Source organism: Bubalus kerabau, chromosome 1 (genome assembly GCF_029407905.1).
Source record: "Bubalus kerabau isolate K-KA32 ecotype Philippines breed swamp buffalo chromosome 1, PCC_UOA_SB_1v2, whole genome shotgun sequence".
Taxonomy (NCBI): Eukaryota; Metazoa; Chordata; class Mammalia; order Artiodactyla; family Bovidae; genus Bubalus; species Bubalus kerabau.
The window spans coordinates 30,500,007-30,521,095 of NC_073624.1; the positions used below are offsets into that span (position 1 = coordinate 30,500,007).

A 21,089-nucleotide genomic window follows, 5' to 3' on the forward strand; every position below is an offset into this window, starting at 1 on the left:
GTCAGTTTTCATCCCAATTCCAAAAAAGGGAAGTCCTAAAGAATGTTCAAACTACCAGTCAGTTGTGCTTACTTCCCATCCTAGTAAGGTTATGCTCAAAATCCTTCAAGCTAGGCTTCAGCAATACTTGAGTCAAGAGCTTCCAGGTATACAAGCTGGGCTTAGAAAAGGCAGAGGAATCGGAGATCAAATTGCCAACATTCGTTGGATCATAGAGAAAACAAGGGAATTCCAGAAAAAATCTACTTGTTTCCTTGATGACGCAAAAGCCTTTGTGTGGATCACAACAAACTGTGGAACAAACTGGTTTTTATATTGCATTATAAATAATGATTCAGCAAATATTTATGAATAACTTTCAAAGAGCCAGGCACTATAAATATATAGCTTATTTACTCAGTCATTTGATAGCTGCTTCTTGAGTATTTGGACGCTCAGCTGGTAAAGAATCTGCCCGCAATGAGGGAGACCTGGGTTTGATCCCTGGATTCAGAAAATCCCCTGGAGAAAGGAGCAGCTACCCACTCCAGTATTCTGGCCTGGAGAATACCATGGACTGTATAGTCCATGGGGTCGTGAAGAGTCAGACACAACTGAGCGACTTTCACTTCACTTTGCTTCATTTCTTGAGTATTCACTAAGTGCCAAGTACTGTGTTAGGGTTAGAGCTTCTATGAAGGAAAAGAATGCTACTGAGGAAGACAGCTGTGAAAAGAAAGACATGAATAAGGTAAAGAAAATCCCAATCTCAAGTGAGGATTTAAAATTTTTAATTGGTGATTCAGAAACATACTGAATGCTTAGAAGAAGGAAATGAGGGTTGGGGTTAGGTTAGCAGGATAAAATAACCAATGCAGCAAAATCCAAAGCAAATGCAGGGGTAGGGGAAGAAAGGAACAACAAGACATGGATTTTCCTTTTAAATGATTTCTTATCTCATAAGGAAACTAACACACATATAAAACTATTTATTGAACTTTGAAAAATAATAAGCAGTTTAATGGGAAATCTAGAATATAAAAGTTCAGAATTGGTCTAGGCAACAAAATGAAATTTGGATGACTTCACATCATCTTCTGAGCACAGTAAGAACATCAGGCAGAATTCTAGAAGACTGTGGTAGTGCTCCTTGACCTTAGCCCACCATGAATAAGAACGTCCTCTGGGTGATTCAAGGAAACGTCTCATAGACTGAACCTCAGACTAAGAACTCTAACCCCAAGCCTTATCACTCTTCAAAGTGTCAAGTCTTTGTGAAGGTCTAAAACACAACCAGAATACAATCCTGGGGTAAGACAGACAAGTAGGAGTTATTTAGTCACTTTAAAATAAACATAAGGGTGAAATGAGAAGTGTTGATGAAAAGACACCTAGTGATTTCTTTAACATATCAGACGAGATCTTTAAGGGGCAGGTTACAGTCCCAGTAAGAGGAACAAGGGAAAAGTGTTGATAAGACAGCTGCTACGGGAAAAAAGTGAAAGTGAAAGTTGCTCGGTCATGTCCGTCTCTTTGCAACCCCGTGGACTATACAGTCCATGGAATTCTCCAGGCCAGAATACTGGAGTGGGTAGCCTTTCCCTGCTCCAGGAGATCTTCCCAATCCAGGAATGGAACCCAGGTCTCTCACATTGCAGGTGGATTCTTTACCAGCTGAGCCACAAGGGAAGCCCCAAAATACTGGAGTGGGTGGCCTATCCCTTCTCCAGTGGATCTTCCCTATCCAAGAATCAAACCAGGGTCTCCTGCATTCTAGGTGTATTATTTAGGGGGAAAAAGGATTCTCTTAAAGACTTGAGAAATCCATGTCTGCATTTACAACTGCTAAGGACAGACTAACTGTGCTGCTCAAATCAAATGCATCCCTGACTTAAATTGTTCTATTATTCTGAAAACAATAGGATATTCAAAAATCTTGTCAAAGACACTAATTGGAAACAGAAGCCCAAACCTTTAATTAGTAAATGTCTGGTGAAAGCTGGTATACAAAATCCTTTTTCTGTTCTGTGATTGGGAGCTTATCCCTCTGTGGGAATCCTTGAAATGTTCTGAGAAGGAAAGTGACACAGTCAAAACAGTTTCCAGGAAGGTTAAATACAACAGTGATAAACAGAATAAATGAGGGAATGAAGTGGGAAGACTGGGACACAAAAAAGGAAGTGAAATCTAATTATAAGATGGGGAATAAAGATCTATGGTGGCAGATGAATTAAAGCAAAAAGGGAGGATGTTGATCTTGGTACATACTTGGATTTGAAAATCAGTGACAAGGGAGATACTGGAGAAATGAAACTGTATCATTTAATACAATTTCAACAGGCTGAAAAAGAAATCGATTTTGGAGTAGTGAGGAAAGTGAAGATGGATTTTGGTTAGAGTGTAACCTACTTGTAGAGCTCTTCATAGGTCACTAGACTGGAATCTGAAGGCTGAATTACAGATTCCAATTTGGGAGTCATCAATATCAGTGGTTCTCAATTGGGGTCAGCTTTGTCCCCCAGGGGTCATTTAACAATGTCTGGGGACATCTTTGCTGTCACAACTAGGAGGATGGTATTGCTGCAGCCTGGTAGGTAGAGGTCAGTGATGCTGTTAAAGTATCCTCTGTGCACACAACAGCTCCCTACAACAAAGACTCACTTGGCCCCAAATGCCAATAGTGTCAATGTTGAGAAATCCTGCTCTCAAATGTCAGAGTACATTAGGGCTATCTAGTCCAATCAGTGCATATAGTGTATTCTTATTCAATTTATAGAAAATAAAAATAGTAGGAAGCATATATTGGATCTTACTCTTTCAGGCACTATACTCACATTACATGGTTTATTTTATTTAATCTTTTGAATGCTTTGAGATCAACACCACCTTTATCTCCATTTAAGAGGTTAGGAAACTGATCCACAGAGAAGTTATCTACCAAAAGCCACACGGTTGAGAAATTTGGGGGCCCAGACTGCAACCAAAAAGCCTCTCCCAGAACCACAATTCTAAGATGTCACCACTAAGATGACACATACAGTGATTATAGGTATGGGATGCTCAAGCCCAGTGGTAGAAAAGAGAGACAATTACACAGAGCAGAAACACTTTACTGCCTTCATTTCTCTCTCTCTTTCTCTGTCTCTCTCTCACACACAAAATCAGCTCTCTCAAATATTAATAGCAATGTTTTTCTGTGTCACAGAAAAGTCCATTGTGTCATTGACAAATTCCAGAGCTCCTCCTGGGCGAGGGTTTTGAGTGGAGCAAGGTACTTTGAGCACCATCCAAAGCAGCAGTTTTGATGATCTTAGCATTTGGACATGTGCATGTGTCCAGATGTATTTTATCTAATTTGTGAATAATAATAAAGACCCAGATTCTCCTGATGACATGATTTTTACTATGTAAATTAGAACAGAATAGAAGTTAGTCCTGTAATAATGTATATCACATTTCCTTACTCTCCTTCCTTTCCAATATGCTTTTCTAACTGCCAAAGAACGATGTAAAATTCAAGCTAATGACCTTGGGGATGGCACTGGATGTTCATGTGTGATTGTCACTGTCATTCACAGAATTTGTTGAAAACTACTGATTTAGTAGTTAGGATGTATTCACCAAGATAAGCATTTAAACTCCTCAATTGTGACTTTCAAATCATCCACTTTAAATGTAAATTACACAAACATTTCTCATTTTATCAAGCGAGATAGGCACAGCTTTTAGTATAATTTTCTCTCCATTTGGTTACAAAGATAGAACCCATTTCTCTGAAGTACAGTTGTTTCCAAACTTTTAAAAGTATACTCTGTCTTCAAATTTATTAAGAAATAAAAATATTCATAAGAAAAAAGGTTGAAAAAGGGAGACATTCTGAAGCCAGTTGGGGAAGTTCAGAGGGAGGAAGGCTGTTAGGCTAAGCTAGAGAGCATTGATCCACCAATCAGGCCGGAACTCACGCAACTTTGGGGGCGCCACAGAACACAATTTTAAAAGGATCATCCAATATATTTTAGGATAATTTAGATCAGTGCTCCCCAACGTTTTTGGCACCAAGGACTGGTGTTATTGAGGACAGTTTTTCCATGGACTGGAGTGGGGGGTGGTTTTAGGATGATTCATGCACATCACATTTATTGTGGACTTTATTTCTATTATTATTACATCAGCTCTACCTCAGATCATCAGGCATTAGGTCTCAGAGGTTGGGGACCCCTGACTCAGATAATAAAATTATTAAAACTACCTTAAAATCTTGTAAGTAGGTCTCATTGATATTTTAATTAAATTCTATCTGAAAATATGATATTATGCAATATACATGTCATTAAGTGCTACATCTTATTTTAGGTGTTAAACTTGATATTTCTTTTTCTTTTTTTTTTATTTTCAAGTGGTGTACAGTCCCCTGAGGCACTCAGGTCCTATCTCAGCCAGTGGCTTATATTCATCTCTTGACCATTTCTGTCAAAAATGCAAATTTCGTTTTTACTACAAAAAACTAAAGTAACTCATACTTACTGGAGTTTTGAATGTAGCTCTCTGACACAGTGCTTAATTTAAGATGGACTGTTTTACTCCTTTAAACTGTATTTTGGGATTCCTTTGGAGCCATGATATATTTCTTTTGATTGTTCTCTTCTTTTCTGGTAAACAGTGACTGTAATAAATCTTGATCCTGTCTTTGGTCTAGATATTTAGTAGTCATGTATTTGTTTTCTTTGATAGCTGCACACATTAATATTTATAACCATTTTTCTCTGCAGCATCTCCCAGATGGCTCTGCGCCCAGCGCACATGTTGAATTTTATCTTTTACCGTATCCCAGTGAAGCCCGGAGGAGGAAAACAAAATCTGTTCCAAAATGTACTGACCCCACTTACAATGAGATTGTAAGTATGATTCATCTTTTGTCCAGTCACTTTGTATTTTTTCTTACCATTTTTCAGCTTCACAATGAAATATGGAAAATCTATAGTAATAGACAGCATTATTTCATAAAGGGAAGATGTTTCCCAAAATAGCCACTGTGTGCCACTCACTGTTCTTGATGCTATAAGAATAGGAAAATACAGCTTTCAAAGTGCTTATGAACCAATTTTCAAATTGTGGCTAGCTTACAGCAAGAGCCAAAGACTTAATGGCATTTGTTTCGCCTCCTAACATTATCCCTGACTCCATCTTGTTTTCTCTAATAAGCTTTTCTTTCCCTCATTTTCCTTACCTGATAACTTTATCATAGTCTAATCTATTGTAAAAGTTATAAAATCTCCTTTGAAAAACTGAAAAAAATAAACAAGTACAAAGCACAAATTATGAAAAAATAAGTACAAAGCACAAATTATATTAAAGTTAATTTATATTATATACAGCTCTCTAATTCCTTTGTAGTATACAATCTGAACATCCGATCCTCTCTTTTTTTCTAAGGCAAACCCTACATTTTCCTCTTGATTCCATCCTTTCCCATCTCCTCTGTACCTTGCTCACTTGATTCTTTGCTTACCTTTCCAGTGGGTTGTCTTACCCACTGAATCCTCAACTCCGAAATCTTAAAAAAAAAAACAAAGTCTTCAACTCAGCTTTTATAAAGCATCAATTTTTTCTTCTCTTGCTATCACCTCCACACTTTAGCAAACTTGGCATATTTCCTGCTCTCTGTTCATCGCCTCCTTCTCACCACTTAATCCTTTGCAATATGGATTCTACCTTGACCAATGCTGCTTTGTTCAAAGGGCACCAGAAGACTCCTAATTGTTCAGTCCAGTGATCCAATGGGCTGTCCTCTCCTGAGCACTTAGACAGCAACTCTATTAACTGCTTTCTCTTTCTTGACACCTCCCTTTTGCTTCTTTTTTTTTTTGTTTGGTTTTTTTTTTTTTCCCTTTTGCTTCTTGAGCTCTGCCTTTTAACTCCCTTGTTTTCTTTAACCACTCTCTCATTTTCCTTCATTGCCATTCTTCCCCTGAAAATATTTATTTACTGGAGCTCCATGATGTGACCTCATCTCTTCTTGATATATACACTCAAAATGATCTTATGGATCTACAGGTTTTCATTTATTACCTACTTGAAGCTTGCATCTCAATTATTTCCTCAAACTCTAGCTTCTTTCCTAAGCTTTAAACCTGTGTGTACATGTTCAGTCGTGTCTGAGTTTTTGTCACCCTGTGGACCCACCAGGCTGCTCTGTCCATAGGGATTCTCCAGGAAAGAATACTGGATTGGTTTGCCATGCCCTCCTCCAGGGGATCTTCCCAACCCAGGGATTGAACCCAGGTCTCCAGATGGCAGGCAGATTCTTTATCACTAAGCCACCAGGGGAGCCCTTTAAACCTGTACTTTTACCTGATTATTGAAGAGCCCCTGAGATGTCAGGGAGGGTGGGAGGGAAGCTGAAGATGAAGGGGATATATGTATACTTATAGCTGAATTCACATTGTACGGCAGAAATCAACACAAGATTGTAAAGCAATTACAAAAGTAAGTTAAGAGTTAGTGACTCAGTTGTGACCGACTCTTTGCAACCCCATGGACTGTAGCCCGCCAGGCTCCTCTATCCATGGAATTCTCCAGGCAAGAGTAGTGGAATGGATAGCCATTCCTTTCTCCAGGGGATCTTCCTGATCCAGGGATTGACTGGGGCTGCCAGAGTCCTTTCTGAGTTGACTCAGATGCTCATCTGGCCTCACTTCTCTCTGGCTATTGGAGGAGGTCTCAGGTGTTAGCCACATGTGTGCTTGATGTTCTTTACCACATGCTGCTGGCTTCCCAAACAGCAAGTTATCCAAGACAGAAACAAAGATGCCACACTACTTTCTGAGCCACCAGGGAAGCCCAAAGCAATTATATTCCAATTAAAAAAGAAAGAGCCCCTTTAGGATGCCTCCTAGGCCCTTTTAAACCAGGTTTCCCTCCACTGTCATCTCAGAAGATACTAATGACATCACTCTCTTCCTCACTCACAAGTCCAGTTAATCCCCAAGTTTTGTCAGTTTTACTTGGGCAGTCATCTGCCTCTTCAATCCATCTTCTCCTCTGTGTCCCATCACTGTGTCTCTGGTGAAAGGCCTCATAACTTTGGCTAATATAATAGCTTCCTATCTGCCCGTCTTGCGCTTTTCAATTAAATCATTCACATTTCTATCTAAAGTGTCAAAAACTACTCATTTTTATTGCTCTCCTACATAACTTTTTCCAAATGTTCCTTACTACCTACTGGATAATATCCAAAATCCTAAGTGTGGCATTCACAGCCCTTCAAATTTGACTCAGTAATTTTCCAAAGTTGTCTCTGGAGCAGTATCATCCTTATATACCTTTAAAAAATTTTTTTGTTTTGAGATAATCATAGATTCACAAGGAGTTAGAAGAAACAATATAGAGAGAATTCAAATACCCTTCAACCACTTTTCCTAAAATGGTAACACTTTGCCTGACTATTGACAATATCATAATCAGGAAATTAGCATTGGTACAATTCACTGACCTTATTAGGATTTCTCATTTTAAACGTGTTCTTATGTATGCATATATTTAGTTCTGTACATTTATATCACATGTACAGGTTTGTGTGATCACCACAATCAACCAAGGTCTAGGCCATTGCATCACAATGATTCCTGGTGCTGTCCGAGAAAGCCACAGTCACTCTTCCCACTCGAACACTCCACGCCCAACTCTGGCAACGCTTAATATATTCACTATCTCTATAATTTTGTCATTTCAAATGTTATATAAATGGAATCATACAGTTTGTAACATTTTGAGGTTGGCTTTTTTATTTTACTATACATCTCACGAGAGATCCATCCAAGTAGCTGCATGTATCAACAGTTTGTTTTCGCTGCTGAGTAGTAGTCATGGCAGGGAGGTATGAAAGTTTAACTATTTACCAATTAAAGGACATTTGGGTCGTTTCTGACTGGGGACTACTGCAATACAAAGCTGTTCTGAACACTGATGTATAGATTTTTGTGTAAATATAAGTTGCAATTTCTCTAAGAGAGATGCTCAAGATGTAATTACAGGGGTATATGGTAATGCCACATATAGTTTTTTCTTTTTTTTTTTATTTTATTTTATTTAACTTTACAATATTGTATTGGTTTTGCCATATATCAAAATGAATCTGCCACAGGTATACATGTGTTCCCCATCCTGAACCCTCCTCCCTCTTCCCTCCCCATACCATCCCTCTGGGTCATCCCAGCATATAGTTTTTCAAAGAAATTGTCATACTCTTTTTCCACACCATTTTACACTCCGAATGCAATATTTGTGCTAGTTTCGCTGCATCTCTCCCAGCATTTGGTATCATTTTTATTTTATCAAATAAAAATATCCCTTTTTAATTTTAGTTCATTTGATAAGTAATGAGTGATAGCTCAGTGTGGTTTTAATTTGCACGTATCTAGTAGCTAATGATCGGAGAAGGAATGGCACCCACTCCAGTGCTCTTGCCTGGAGAATCCCACGGACGGAGGAGCCTGGTGGGCTGCAGTCCATGGGGTCACTAAGAGTCGGGCACGACTGAGCGACTTCACTTTAACTTTTCACTTTCATGCATTGGAGAAGGAAATGGCAGTCCACTCCAGTGTTCTTGCCTGGAGAATCCCAGGGACGGGGGAGCCTGGTGGGCTACCGTCAATGGGGTCGCACAGAATCGGACACGACTGAAGCGACTTAGCAGTAGCAGCAGCAGTAGCTAATGATGCAAATTTCTTTTCATGTGCTTATTTACTATCTACATATCTTCTTTGGTGAACTATGTCTGTGTGTCTTTGTTCATTTTCTAAGTAGAGAGTCTACATTTTTACTTATGTTTACTACTGACTTTTGAGATTCTTTATATATTATCAATAACCTTTGTCAGATACGTGGTTTGCAAATATTTTCTCCAAGTCTGTAGCTTGACTTTCCATCCTTTTCTCAGGGTCTTTCACAAGTAAAAGTTTTTAATCTTGATGAGGTCCAATTCATCAATTGTTTTTCTCTTATAGACTGCATATTTGGTGGAAAGTCTAAGAACTCTTCACCTAGCACTTTCTAAAGAGTTTCTCCCATAGAAAGTGAGTCAATCAGTCGTGTCCGACTCTTTGCGATCCCATGGACTGTAGTCTATCAGGCTTCTCTGTCCATGGGATTTTCGAGGCAAGAGTACTGGAGTGGGTTGCCATTTCCTTCTCCAGGGGATCTTCCTGACCCAGGGATCGAACCCAGGTCTCCTGCATTGCCGGCAGACGCTTTACCCTCTGAGCCACCAGGGAAGCCCAAATATTTTATAGTTTTATATTTTACATCTAAGTCCATTATTCATTTTGAGTTGACTTTTGAATAAAGTGTGAAGTTTAGGTTAAAGTTCACTTTTTTTTTGCCTATGAATGCCAATTATTCCAGCACCATCTATTGAAAAACCAATTCTTCCTACATTTAATGTCTTTTGCACCTTTCAGCACCTTTAACAAAAATAAGTCAGGAATATTTGCTTGCTCATGCCCTTCCACTGCCCCACACTTAGTCATATTCTCCAGTCACATTACACAGCTTGTCATTCCCTGAATAATCCCTGTGACCTCTGTGACTGAGCTCATGAGGCTGTTCACCCTCCTGCCCTTTTCTGCCAACTTTGGTGTTCCCCTCATATATGGACTCTGTGAACCACTCTTTCCTCCCTGACTCTTATACCACATTTACCATCTCTTGTTCAGTCCTACATAATTATTTTTTTCTTTTAGTACACTGAAAACTTCTTGAGGACAAAGAAAAAGTTTTATCTTTCTTAGTATCTCTGAAACTTAGCTATGTCTTTTTTTTTTTTTTAACTTTACAATATTGTATTGGTTTTGCCATATATCGAAATGAGTCCACCACAGGTATACATGTGTTCCCCATCCTGAACCCTCCTCCCTCCTCCCTCCCCATACCATCCCTCTGGGTCGTCCCAGTGGTTCGATGCATAATACTGAAACTTAGCTATTTCTTAAAATATTTGTGGAATTAAATATTTGGGGTAATTCCATAAGTGACACTTTTTGTGTATGTGGAAAAATGTAAAACCAGCAAACATTTATATATATTCAACTATATGTATAATTTAGTAAGGAAAGATATTTTGACATTTTATTATTTGCCATGATGTCAACCATTAGAGATATATGTACATGCTCAGTTGCATCCAACTGTTTGCAACCCTATGGACCATAGCCTGCCAGGCTCCTCTGTCCATGGGATTCTCCAGGCGAAGATACTGGAGTGGGTTGCCATGCCCTCCTCCAGGGCATCTTCCTGACCCAGGGATCAAACCCACATCTCTTAAATCTCCTGCATTGGCAGGTGAGTTATTTACCACTAGCACCACCTGGGAAGCCCATAAGTCTATGCATAGCAAACTCCAATTCATACATAATCCAAATGAGCAGGAAGATGAATTCATGTATGAGTAAGTGACTGCCTTAATAGTAACGATCATCAAATAAACAAATTTGTCAAGGAAGTGGTTGAATTTAGAAAGCCATGAGAAGAAAAAGACATCTTTTTTAGGAGTCCTTGTTAATATTTTAATAAGTATTCTTTCTGAATTATGTCTCTTTCTCTCAACAGACACATTCTCTAACAAAAATGGGATCATATTGTACCTATTAATTTGTTACCTGCTTTATTCAGTAAGCATATAAGACTACAGTATTTTAATTTTTCTCCCATTATGTTGTGTCTATATCAATACAAGAATATTTCTAAGAAATACCCCCCAAAAGGGCACCAGTTTTAACTGTGGTTTTACTTTCTCTCCCCTTCAACTATACTATAGGCCCCCATCTCTTTGCTAAATCCCCTCTATTATTTCTGTGCATTCTTAGCAACACCTTATACAGACGTCCTCATCACTTCATATCCGCAGGGGAGGTTAGCTCCGGGACTCCCGAGCATACCAAAATTCTCAGGTGCCCAAGTTCTTTCTATAAAATGGCATATTTGCATATAACCTATACACATCCCCCATTTACATTAAATTGTCTCTAGGTGACTCATAAGAGTTGATACAATGTATATGCCATGTAAATAGTAGCTGGTAGGCAACCGATTCAAATTTGCTTTCTAGAACTTGGGAAATATTTTTCCCTGAATATTTTTTGATATGTGGTTGATTGAGTCCATGACTGCAGAGCTCATGGCTACAGAGGGCCAACCGTTTGTGCTTTCTGAGGAGCCTGGTAATTATCACATGGCGTCTACCTTGTATTTAACTTCTCCTGTTTGCTTCCTGAGGGCTGCTATATCAGGGACTTTGGGATTTCTCAAACTGCCAAAGCCAGGCAGAGATCTGGGGAATGGGAGAGAACGACTTCACTCCCCTTCTTATATAAACCTCTTAGAGGAATTCAAAGGGAATATCATATTGCATCACTTCAGAAAGCTTTTCAGGAAAATAGTTCTTTGAGGTGTTATTCAGAAGCCTCTTTCTCCCTAATACTCAGACCTGAAAGAGGCTGGGTCAGGACCACTGCCAAGTGTCCCTTCAGCATCCACCCTTCAGATACTAAAGCTCTGATACAAGGCCAAGTTTGTCACCTTGATGCTCTCCAGAGTGGTTCCCAACAGGACTGCCTGCACCCTTCCTGAAAACCCTTCTCACATACAGAGCCCTGTGGTGGACACGACTGGGCTCAGGACGGGATGCGACTGGTGGTCGGAGTGCCCCCAGAACTTCCCTCCAAGTCTTTCAGAAGCAGAGTGGGCTGCTAACTCCGCTGCCACTGCTCTTTCTATTCTACTGTCTTTGTTATCTGGTTGAGAACCATCATTTTCCAATACAATATTGTAAAGTAATTAACCTCCAATTAAAATAATTAAATTTATATTAAAAATAAATAAAAAGTAAAAAAAAGAACCATCATTTTTAATGACTCATTAGAAATAGATTCAATTTTTAAAATTATATTGTTATAGTCCATGTATCTTGCACATCGTGTTCCTTTTTTTAAAATTGAAATATAATTGATTTACAGTGTTGTGCCAATCACTGGGCATATAGACTCACTTATACATATAGAGACATTCTTTTTATATTCTTTCCCATTCTGGTTATGACAGGATATTGAATATAGTTCTCTATGCTATACAGTAAGGCCTTGTGGTTTATCCATCCTGTATCTAGTAACTGACATTATATTCCTTTCTTAGACATTATCCTACTATAAAGCATAGAGGAGATATTAGAAAGGACAGAATAAGAATGTTCTATGTAGTTCACGTGCCTTAAAATATCCAGCATGTGCATGAATATCTAGCATAGAACGCAGTGTATGGTACACTCAGTAAGCAATGGTTATTATTGTCTGTAACATCCTCTCATTCCATACTCATAAAGTAATGATAATTCTGTTTGTAGAGGAAGACCCTGAGGCCCTGAGGTAGATATTTTGATCAGGGTTAGGTAACTAAATTTCAAGCCCAGAAGTGCCTGATTCCAAAGCTCTGCTGCTGCTGCTGCTGCTAAGTTACTTCAGTCGTGTCCGACTCTGTGCGACCCCACAGACGGCAGCCCACCAGGCTCCCCCGTCTCCGGGATTCTCCAGGCAAGAACACTGGAGTGGGTCACCATTTCCTTCTCCAATGCATGAAAGTGAAAAGTGAAAGGGAAGTCACTCAGTCGTGTTCGACTCTTTGAGACCCCATGGACTGCCGCCCACCAGGCTCCTCTATCCATGGGATTCTCCAGGCAAGGGTACTGGAGTGGGGTGCCATTGCCTTCTCCGTCCAAAGCTCTGACTGACCCCATTAAACTTTCTGTGCTGTCCCTCCCTCGCTCTACCCGCAGAGTCCTGGCTTTCAACTCTCCCTTTCACAGTCACCTCTTCATTCCTTCTCTCACCAGCCCTAAGCACAATTCAGTTTCCATGCTATTTTCCTCCCCTTGCAATCCTTCAAACACTCTTTAGAATTATTTACTAGAACTTGGTGTCAAATGAAATAGTGAATGCTTGCATATAAGTTAGTAGATATTAAATTACCCTAAACAGTGTTCTACTTGATGTAACAGTTTCAAACTTACACATTCAGTGTTTGTCAGAAGGCAGTGAAGACTTGACACATGCTTCAATGGCACCCCACTCCAGTACTCTTGCCTGGCAAATCCCATGGGCAGAGGAGCCTGGTGGGCTGCAGTCCATGGGGTCGCTAGGAGTCGGACACGACTGAGCGACTTCACTTTCACTTTTCACTTTCATGCACTGGAGAAGGCAATGGCAACCCACTCCAGGTTCTTGCCTGGAGAATCCCAGGGACGGGGGAGCCTTGTGGGCTGCCGTCCATGGGGTCACACAGAGTCGGACACGACTGAAGTGACTTAGCAGCAGCAGCATGGGTAAAAAGTATTACACAGTGAAATTAAAATAGCTGTGTATTTTTGGTTCTGTTTATATTAAGGCAGAATACATATTAAATCATTTGGTGAAAAGTCTCAAAGAATATAGTCATCTGCATACATCTCTAGCATTACACACTAATTATTCATTGCAATGAAGAAAAAAAATGCTTATTTTTAAAATGTTACAGATGAAGTAAAGCAATTAGAATATATGTATATATCATCTATGATGTGCAATAATTACATGTTATAAAACAGTCACTTTCAAGAAAAATAGCTTTTACATAATAAAGCATAGGAAAAAAATCCATAGTAATATAAACTTTGGAGTTTAAATGTTTGCATTTTAACCAGGAAGGCAATTAATTCCTAGCATCGTATATTAGAGAAATTCTGCTTGCTAAATAGCTGGAGACTCAACTTTGTCTACCACTATTATTTCCTGTCAGCTAAGGTAAAATGGGCTTCCCTGGTGCCTCAGCTGGTATAGAATCTGCCTGCAATGAGGGAGACCCAGGTTCGATCCCTGGTTGGGAAGATCCCCTGGAGAAGGGAATGGCCCTCACTCCACTATTCTTGCCTGGAGAATTCCATGGACAGAGGAGTCTGGTGGGCTACAGTCCATGGGGTCACAAAGAGTCGGCCATGACTGAGCAACTAACAGTTTCACTTTTCAAGACAAAAATACCAAGAAATGACTGTTCTTTTTTTGTGTATTTGATGGATCTTTTTTGGTTATAATTCATTAGTGTTTACTATGTACCAGGTTTTGCACCAAGGATTATTATATTCATTGTCTCATTTTATTCTTCCTCACAATACTAAAACGTAAATATTATCACCATATTCAAATAAGAAAGTGCATTCAGATGGCCCCCAACTTGGGATGGTTCAACCTGAAATTTTTTGAACTTACAGTGGTGCAAAAGCGGTATGCATTCAGTAGAACCTGTACTACAAATTCTGATCTTCTCCCAGCTTATCAGTGCATGGTAGAATATTCTCTCCTGATGCTGGGCAGTGGCAGTGAGCCACAAGGCTCAGTCAGTCACGCAATCATGAGAGTAAACAACCAGTACTCTCACAACCATTTAGTACCCAGCCAGCCATTCTGCTTTTCACTTTCAGTACTGTATCCAATAAATTATATGAGACATACACACATTGTTATAGAAGAGGCTTTGTGTTAGATGATTTTGTCTAACTGTAGGCTGACCTAAGTGTCCTGAATGCATTTAAGGTAGATGAGGCTAAGCTGTGATGTTCGACGGGTTAAGTGTGTGTGTGCTCAGTTGCTCAGTTGTCTCCGACTCTGCAACCTCATGGACAGTAGCCCGCTGGGCTCCTCTGTCCATGGAATTTCCCCAAGCAAGAATACTGGAGTGGGTTGCCATGCCCTCCTCCAGGGGATCTTCCCAACTCAGGGATCGAACCCGGGTCTCTTATGTCTCCTGTATGGACAGGCAGGTTCTACCACTAGCACCATCTGTTCAGTTTACCATGGGTTTATAAGCCTATCAGGATGTAACCCCATTGTAAATGGAGGAAGAACTATCAGATCAGATCAGTCACTCAGTCGTGTCCGACTCGTTGCGACCCCATGAATCGCAGCACGCCAGGCCTCCCTGTCCATCACCAACTCCCGGAGTTCACTCAGACTCACGTCCATCGAGTCAGTGATGCCATCCAGCCATCTCATCCTCTGTCGTCCCCTTCTCCTCTTGCCCCCAATCCCTCCCAGCATCAGAGTCTTTTCCAGTGAGTCAACTCTTCGCATGAGGTGGCCAAAGAACTGAAGTTTCAGCTTTAGCATCATTCCTTCCAAAGAAATCCCAGGGCTGATCTCCTTCAGAATGGACTGGTTGGATCTCCTTGCAGTCATAGTGACAACAGATTTAAATAAATACGTATCATAGATATGTTTCTTAGAAAGTTACATCTTTAGCACTAATTTTTAAGATTCCCAGTGTTCTGAAACCAGATTTTCCAAAAGCCTAATGCTCAGAGCTATTCCATTTTTCTTTATACACTTTGAGGACCCCTTTGTCTATTTCCTCTGTAAAATAGGAATTGAGTGTATCTGCCGAATGTGTTGTGGGGAGGAAAATGGAGGATAATTTAGACAGTTCAAAATTACCACCATAGAGAAGAGGAAAAGGAGCTTACTCTGAAGTCCTGGAAAGATAGGTGTTCAGGAGATAAGAGTGATTCAGAGTCCACATTAGACTTCTCTTTGCCATTAAAGATGAATTACATCGGTAAGACTCTGAAATTTTTAAGGCAGCCCTTAAAATCCTTTACTATCTGGAGGAACTCAAGAAATTAAGTGGAATAACTTGAATAAGAAGTTCTGCCCTGAGAATCCCATGGACAGAGGAGTCTGGCAGGCTACAGTCCATGGGGTCTCAAAGAGTCGGACACAGCTGAGGTGACTTAGTACGCACACACAAGAATTTAAAAGGTAATCTCCTGCCTGGAATGGGAGCAAGATACTAGAAGAGTAGGTATCCAGGAGCTGTCACAAGAAATAATATAGACTGCATCAACATCCTGTATTGTATGTCACGTCCCTTAATTGAATTATTATTTTTTTGATAAATAAATCACTGCTGGTAGATTCTTTAGTGGAATTTCATTGATAACTTAAGATGGCCAGAAATCACATCCATACACACTGAGCAGGCTTCCTAGAAGATTCAAGGCTTTCCTCTCAATTTGTTTCCTCTGATTCTTCTTTGCATATAAAGCACTTCTTTCTATCTTGTAGCTTCACTATAAAAAGCAAGCACATTTGTAGCATCATATGAGACTCCTCTAAATGTGTTATAAGGAGTTTCCTTGGCAACCACTTTGGGTTTATACACAGCAATCTCCTCCTTTTATGATGTATAACTAACTTCTTGATCCTGCAGTTTTTAAAGTTTCTTTACCACTGCAGGAACACAGTGATAATGCCTGTAACTTACTTCTTGGATATTATAAATCGCAGTTGAATAGCTCTCTCTCCTTAAAAATAGTTCCATGACTAGTAAATGAAAAGAAGAAAGACACAAAACTGTACACACAGCATAATCATAGCTCAGAATCTAAAAATTGATTATATATAGAAAACAAAAAGCACATCAAAATGTTAACTATAATTATCTCCTAATGGTAGAAATATAAAAATGTTCTTTTATATTCATTTCTGTTTCATCCCCATATTTTACTTAATGAGCATATATTTTCATAACTAAATATTAAACAATTTTAAATTAAAGTAACCATAGTATGACTGCTTCACATGGAGAAGGAAATATTGTTGGACTACATTAACACAAGGAAATCATGGAGATTGGTCTGATTTCCTCATTAGCCTTCAACAAAGAAAAATAGTGTTCAAGGCTCCATGCTGCACATAAATTCAAGGACAGTTAAAAGGTGGTAAGTATTTAAATTTCTTCCTAGAGAATGATTTGCAGTCTTATTAAATTTGGGATAGACAATTATTAATGGAATCGAGTAAATTTTAAGCTTCTTAAGAAATACTTTGTCATTAAACCCCTTCATGTTAGCAGAACCTTTAGCTCTTCAGAATTAAGAGTTAGAAATGAAAGACTCTAACAACATTAACCTGTCCATTCCAAGGTACAAAATATGAGATGCAATTATTTTGTTAAAAGAAATATTTTTTAAAAGATGCATTTAAGCATATCTAATTTATATTTTCAAAATCCTCTCCCTTTTCAGGTAGTATATGATGAAGTCACAGAGCTCCAAGGACGTGTCTTAATGCTTATTGTAAAGAGCAAAACCACGTTTGTAGGAGCAATTAACATCCAACTCTGCAGTGTCACGCTCAATGAAGAAAAATGGTATCTACTAGGTAACAGTATAATTTGAGCATTGCTTTGAACATACAGATTCATTAACTACTCATATTTTTTTCAATTTTGGGCCTCTCTATCACAAGATCAGGACATTTTTTTTAATCAAAGGTAGTGTGGTAAATTAAGGACACAGAGAAAAGAAATCAGAATCAATGTTTTTAGTTATTTATTCTCTATGTGTATTTCACTGTTTTCTTAGAACCATTTCTCCAATTGATTGTGTAAATTCAATATGTAAAATAATAAAAGGTTATTTTAGTGTATCTTTTAAATCAAACATGCGTACACTTTATAATTATGTGCCTATAATTAAAAGCAATACTTTTAATGTAGTTTTCAAAAAAAACAAGCAAATAAATCTTATCATTTCAAGACCTAAGTATATCTGAAACAAGTTTTTAAAATTTGAATTAAGTATATATACCTACACGTCCACGTATAATCTTATATGTATTGAAGGCATTAGTAAGCTCTGGCAGAATACTATAGTTATTTTCTAACAGAAAAACCAAGTGTAAATGCCTAAAATTCTTAAATCCAATTTTTGGAAGAATTTTTGTAGTTTTTCACCGTCTTCAATACTCATCATCACTGGATATCACCCAATCAGAGGCATTATCACATTTTAAACTGTGGTATACCTTAATTCAAAGATCTCAAACTCTGAAACCCTCCCCTCTGATCGAAACCTCTTTTCTGTACAACAAAAAGTTTTCTTACTTCTGAACCTACTTTCATACCCATCGTGACCTGAGTAAACAATCCTGGAGGGACTTCCCTGGTGATTCAGTGGTTAAGAATCTACATTGCAGTGCAGGGGACACAGGTTCGATCCCTGGTCAGGGAACGAATATCCCACATGCCACAGGGCAACTACGCCCTAGTGCCTTACTATGGAGCCTGGGAGCCCTAGAGCTGTGCTCCACAACAAGAGAAGCCATCTCAATAAGAAGCCCATGCACCCCCACCAGAACATAGCTCCCGCTTACCGCAGATAGAGAAAGCCCTTACACGGCAGCAAAGACCCAGTGCAGCCATAAATTAACTTTTTCAAAATCCTGCAGATTTTCACCTGAAAAGTAGATACAAATCAAGGCACTTTATCATATTTTTTAAGAGAATTAAATTGCCTTAAAAAATTCCTGCCGATTAAATTATTAAAACCCTTGCTTTACTCGGCGTTCTCCTGTGTGTATATTTAAAAAGCAACTTAAGCTCTTTTTTATACAGTCATTGGCGTAAATATGTAGAAGACTGTACATTTATTCATTGAAAATACATGTGTGCCTAGTGTGGGCTGATAAGGTCTTGCTCTGAACACATGATCATGTGAGTCAAGTCATCCATAATCCTCTGGGCAGTGACTGGGTATTTCAGGTCCATTCCCTCTCCTTTTCTAATAGAGTGATTCCATATCCTTCTCTCTGATGAAACCCCAGAACCCTCTACCGTAATCCTCACTCTGAGTTGATGACTGTGTTTCCTACTTCACTTAGAAATTGGAATCAGTCCACTAACACATCTACCCACTCAGCACAGTCTACATTCCACCTTTCTATTTATTATATAGAAAAACAACCCCCGCTCCTACCCAAAACCAATCTCTCAGCTTGTACATTTGACTCCAGGCCCTCTTAGCTCATGCATTGGCAAGTGGTTCTTTACCAATTTTGCCACCTGGGAAGCTCTTGGATCATGGAAAAAGCAAGAGAATTCCAGAAAAACATCTACTTCGGTTTCATTGACTGTGCTAAAGCCCTTGACTGTGTGGATCACAACAAACTGTAGAAAATTCTTAAAGAGATGGGAATAACAGAATACGTTATCTGCTTCCTGAGAAACTTGTATGCAGGTCAAGAAGCAACAGTTAGGACCAAACCTGGAACAACACATTGGTTCCAAATTGGGGAGGAATATGTCAAGGCTGTATATTGTCACCCTGCTTATTTAACTTATATTCAGAGTACATCATGTGAAATGCTGGGCTGGATGAATCACAAGCTGGGATCAAGTCTGCAGGGAGAAATATCAATAACCTCAGATGTGCAGATGACATCATCTTAATGGTAGAAAGTCAAAAGGAACCAAAGACCTCTTGACAAAGGTGAAAGAGGAGAGTGAAAAAGCTGGCCTAAAACTCAACATTCAAAATACAAAGATCATGGCATCTTGTCCTATCACTTCATGGCATAGAGATGGGGAAACAATGAAAACAGTGAAAGACTTTGTTTACTTGGGCTCCAAAAACACTGTGGAAAGTGACTGCAACCATGAAATTAAAAGACGCTGGCTCCTTGGAAGAAAAGCTATGAAAAACCTAGACAGTGTGTTAAAAAGCAAAGACATTACTTTGCCAACAAAAGTCCATCTAGTCAAAGCTATGGTTTTTCCAGTAGTCATGTATGGATGTGAGAGTTAGACTATAAAGAAGGCTGAGCACCAAAGAACTGATGCTTTTGCACTGTGGATTTGAAAAAGACTCTTGAGAGTCCCTTGGACCGCAAGGAGATCAAACCAGTCAGTCCTAAAGGAATCAACTCTGAATATTCATTGGAAGACTGATGGTGAAGCTGAAGCTCCAATACTTTGGCCACCTGATGCAAAGAGTCAACTCATTGAAAAAGACTCTGATGCTGGGAAAAATAGAAAGCAGGAGGAGAAGGGGACGACAGAGCACAAGATGGTTGGATGGCATCACCAACTCAATGGACATGAATCTGAGCACGCTGGGAGATGATGAAAGACAGGGAAGCCTGGCATGATGCAGTCCATGGGGTCGCAAAAAGTTGGACATGACTGAGGGACTGAACAACAACAACTTCTTACCTACTCAGAAAAAGTACTGGAATTCTCTCTATGCAAAAGCATCATTTCTTTATTCTCTTCTAGACAATTGTCTTCAACATACATGGTTACATGATGGAACAACCATCCTTTAAAAAATAGCTCAGCACTTCTGTCTTCTTTCCAAATATTCATCTAATTGACCGGCTTTTTTCTGCAGCAGAACTTTTCAAAATGGTTGTCTCTAATCTCTGCCTCCAGTTTTTCTCTTCTCATTTTCTCTCAGACCATTCCAAGGAGATGTTTGTCCCAAACACTTCAACAAAACTGCTTTTGTCACGATATCTACTGACCTCCACATAGCTAAACCCAAAGGTCAGTTTCCAGCCCTGATCCAAACTTACCTATCAGCAGCAGTCAATAACCCTCTTTCTCAAAGCTCTTCCTTTGGCTTCCAGAACACAACACCCCCTTGTGCTTTCCTTCTATAACACTGATCCCTCCTTCTCAGTCTTACATGCAGGAGCATCTCCACAGTCTCCAGTGTTGAAGTGTCCAGGGCCCAGTCCTTGGTCCTCTTCTCCATCAACTTCCACTCCTTACTGGACTCATCCCATTTTGATGGCTTTAAATATCATATGCTACATGCGTGCTAAGTTGCTTCAGTCATATCTGACTCTGAACCATGAACTGTAGCCCAGCAGCCTCTTCTGTCCATAGGATTCTCCAGGAAAGAATACTGGAGTGGGTTGCCACATCCTCCTCCAGGGGATCTTTCCAACCCAGGAATTGAACCCTTATATATTCCCAGTTTTACAACTCCAGCCCAAAGAATGGCCAGGGTGATGGAGTAGGAAGACTCTGAATTCACATCCTTCCATAGGCACACCAAAATAACAACCAATTACAAAGCAACTCAGCTATTTCTAAAGACAGCCACTCAATGGACATGAATTTGCACAAACTCTGGGCAATAGTGGAGGACAGAGGAGCCTTAGAGTGCTGCAGTCCATGTCGGATACAACTTAGCTACTGAACAACAACAGAGCAACTGTAAATGAGAATAATCTGAAGACTAGTAGAAA

The 21,089-nt window shown here is 39.4% G+C and overlaps 1 protein-coding gene across 2 annotated transcripts in view; it reads left to right on the forward strand.

The window, feature by feature from the left end:
- PIK3C2G (phosphatidylinositol-4-phosphate 3-kinase catalytic subunit type 2 gamma) overlaps positions 1–17,539 on the forward strand; it is a 460,044-nt gene extending 442,505 nt beyond the window's left edge. For both annotated transcript variants that reach the window (XM_055571258.1, XM_055571268.1), the window contains 2 exons: positions 4,749–4,874; positions 17,081–17,539. In XM_055571258.1, the coding sequence (XP_055427233.1) occupies positions 4,749–4,874; positions 17,081–17,233 (279 nt within the window). In that variant the 3' untranslated portion in view covers positions 17,234–17,539. The remainder of the gene's footprint in view (positions 1–4,748; positions 4,875–17,080) is intronic.
- Positions 17,540–21,089: the final 3,550 nt, after the last annotated feature.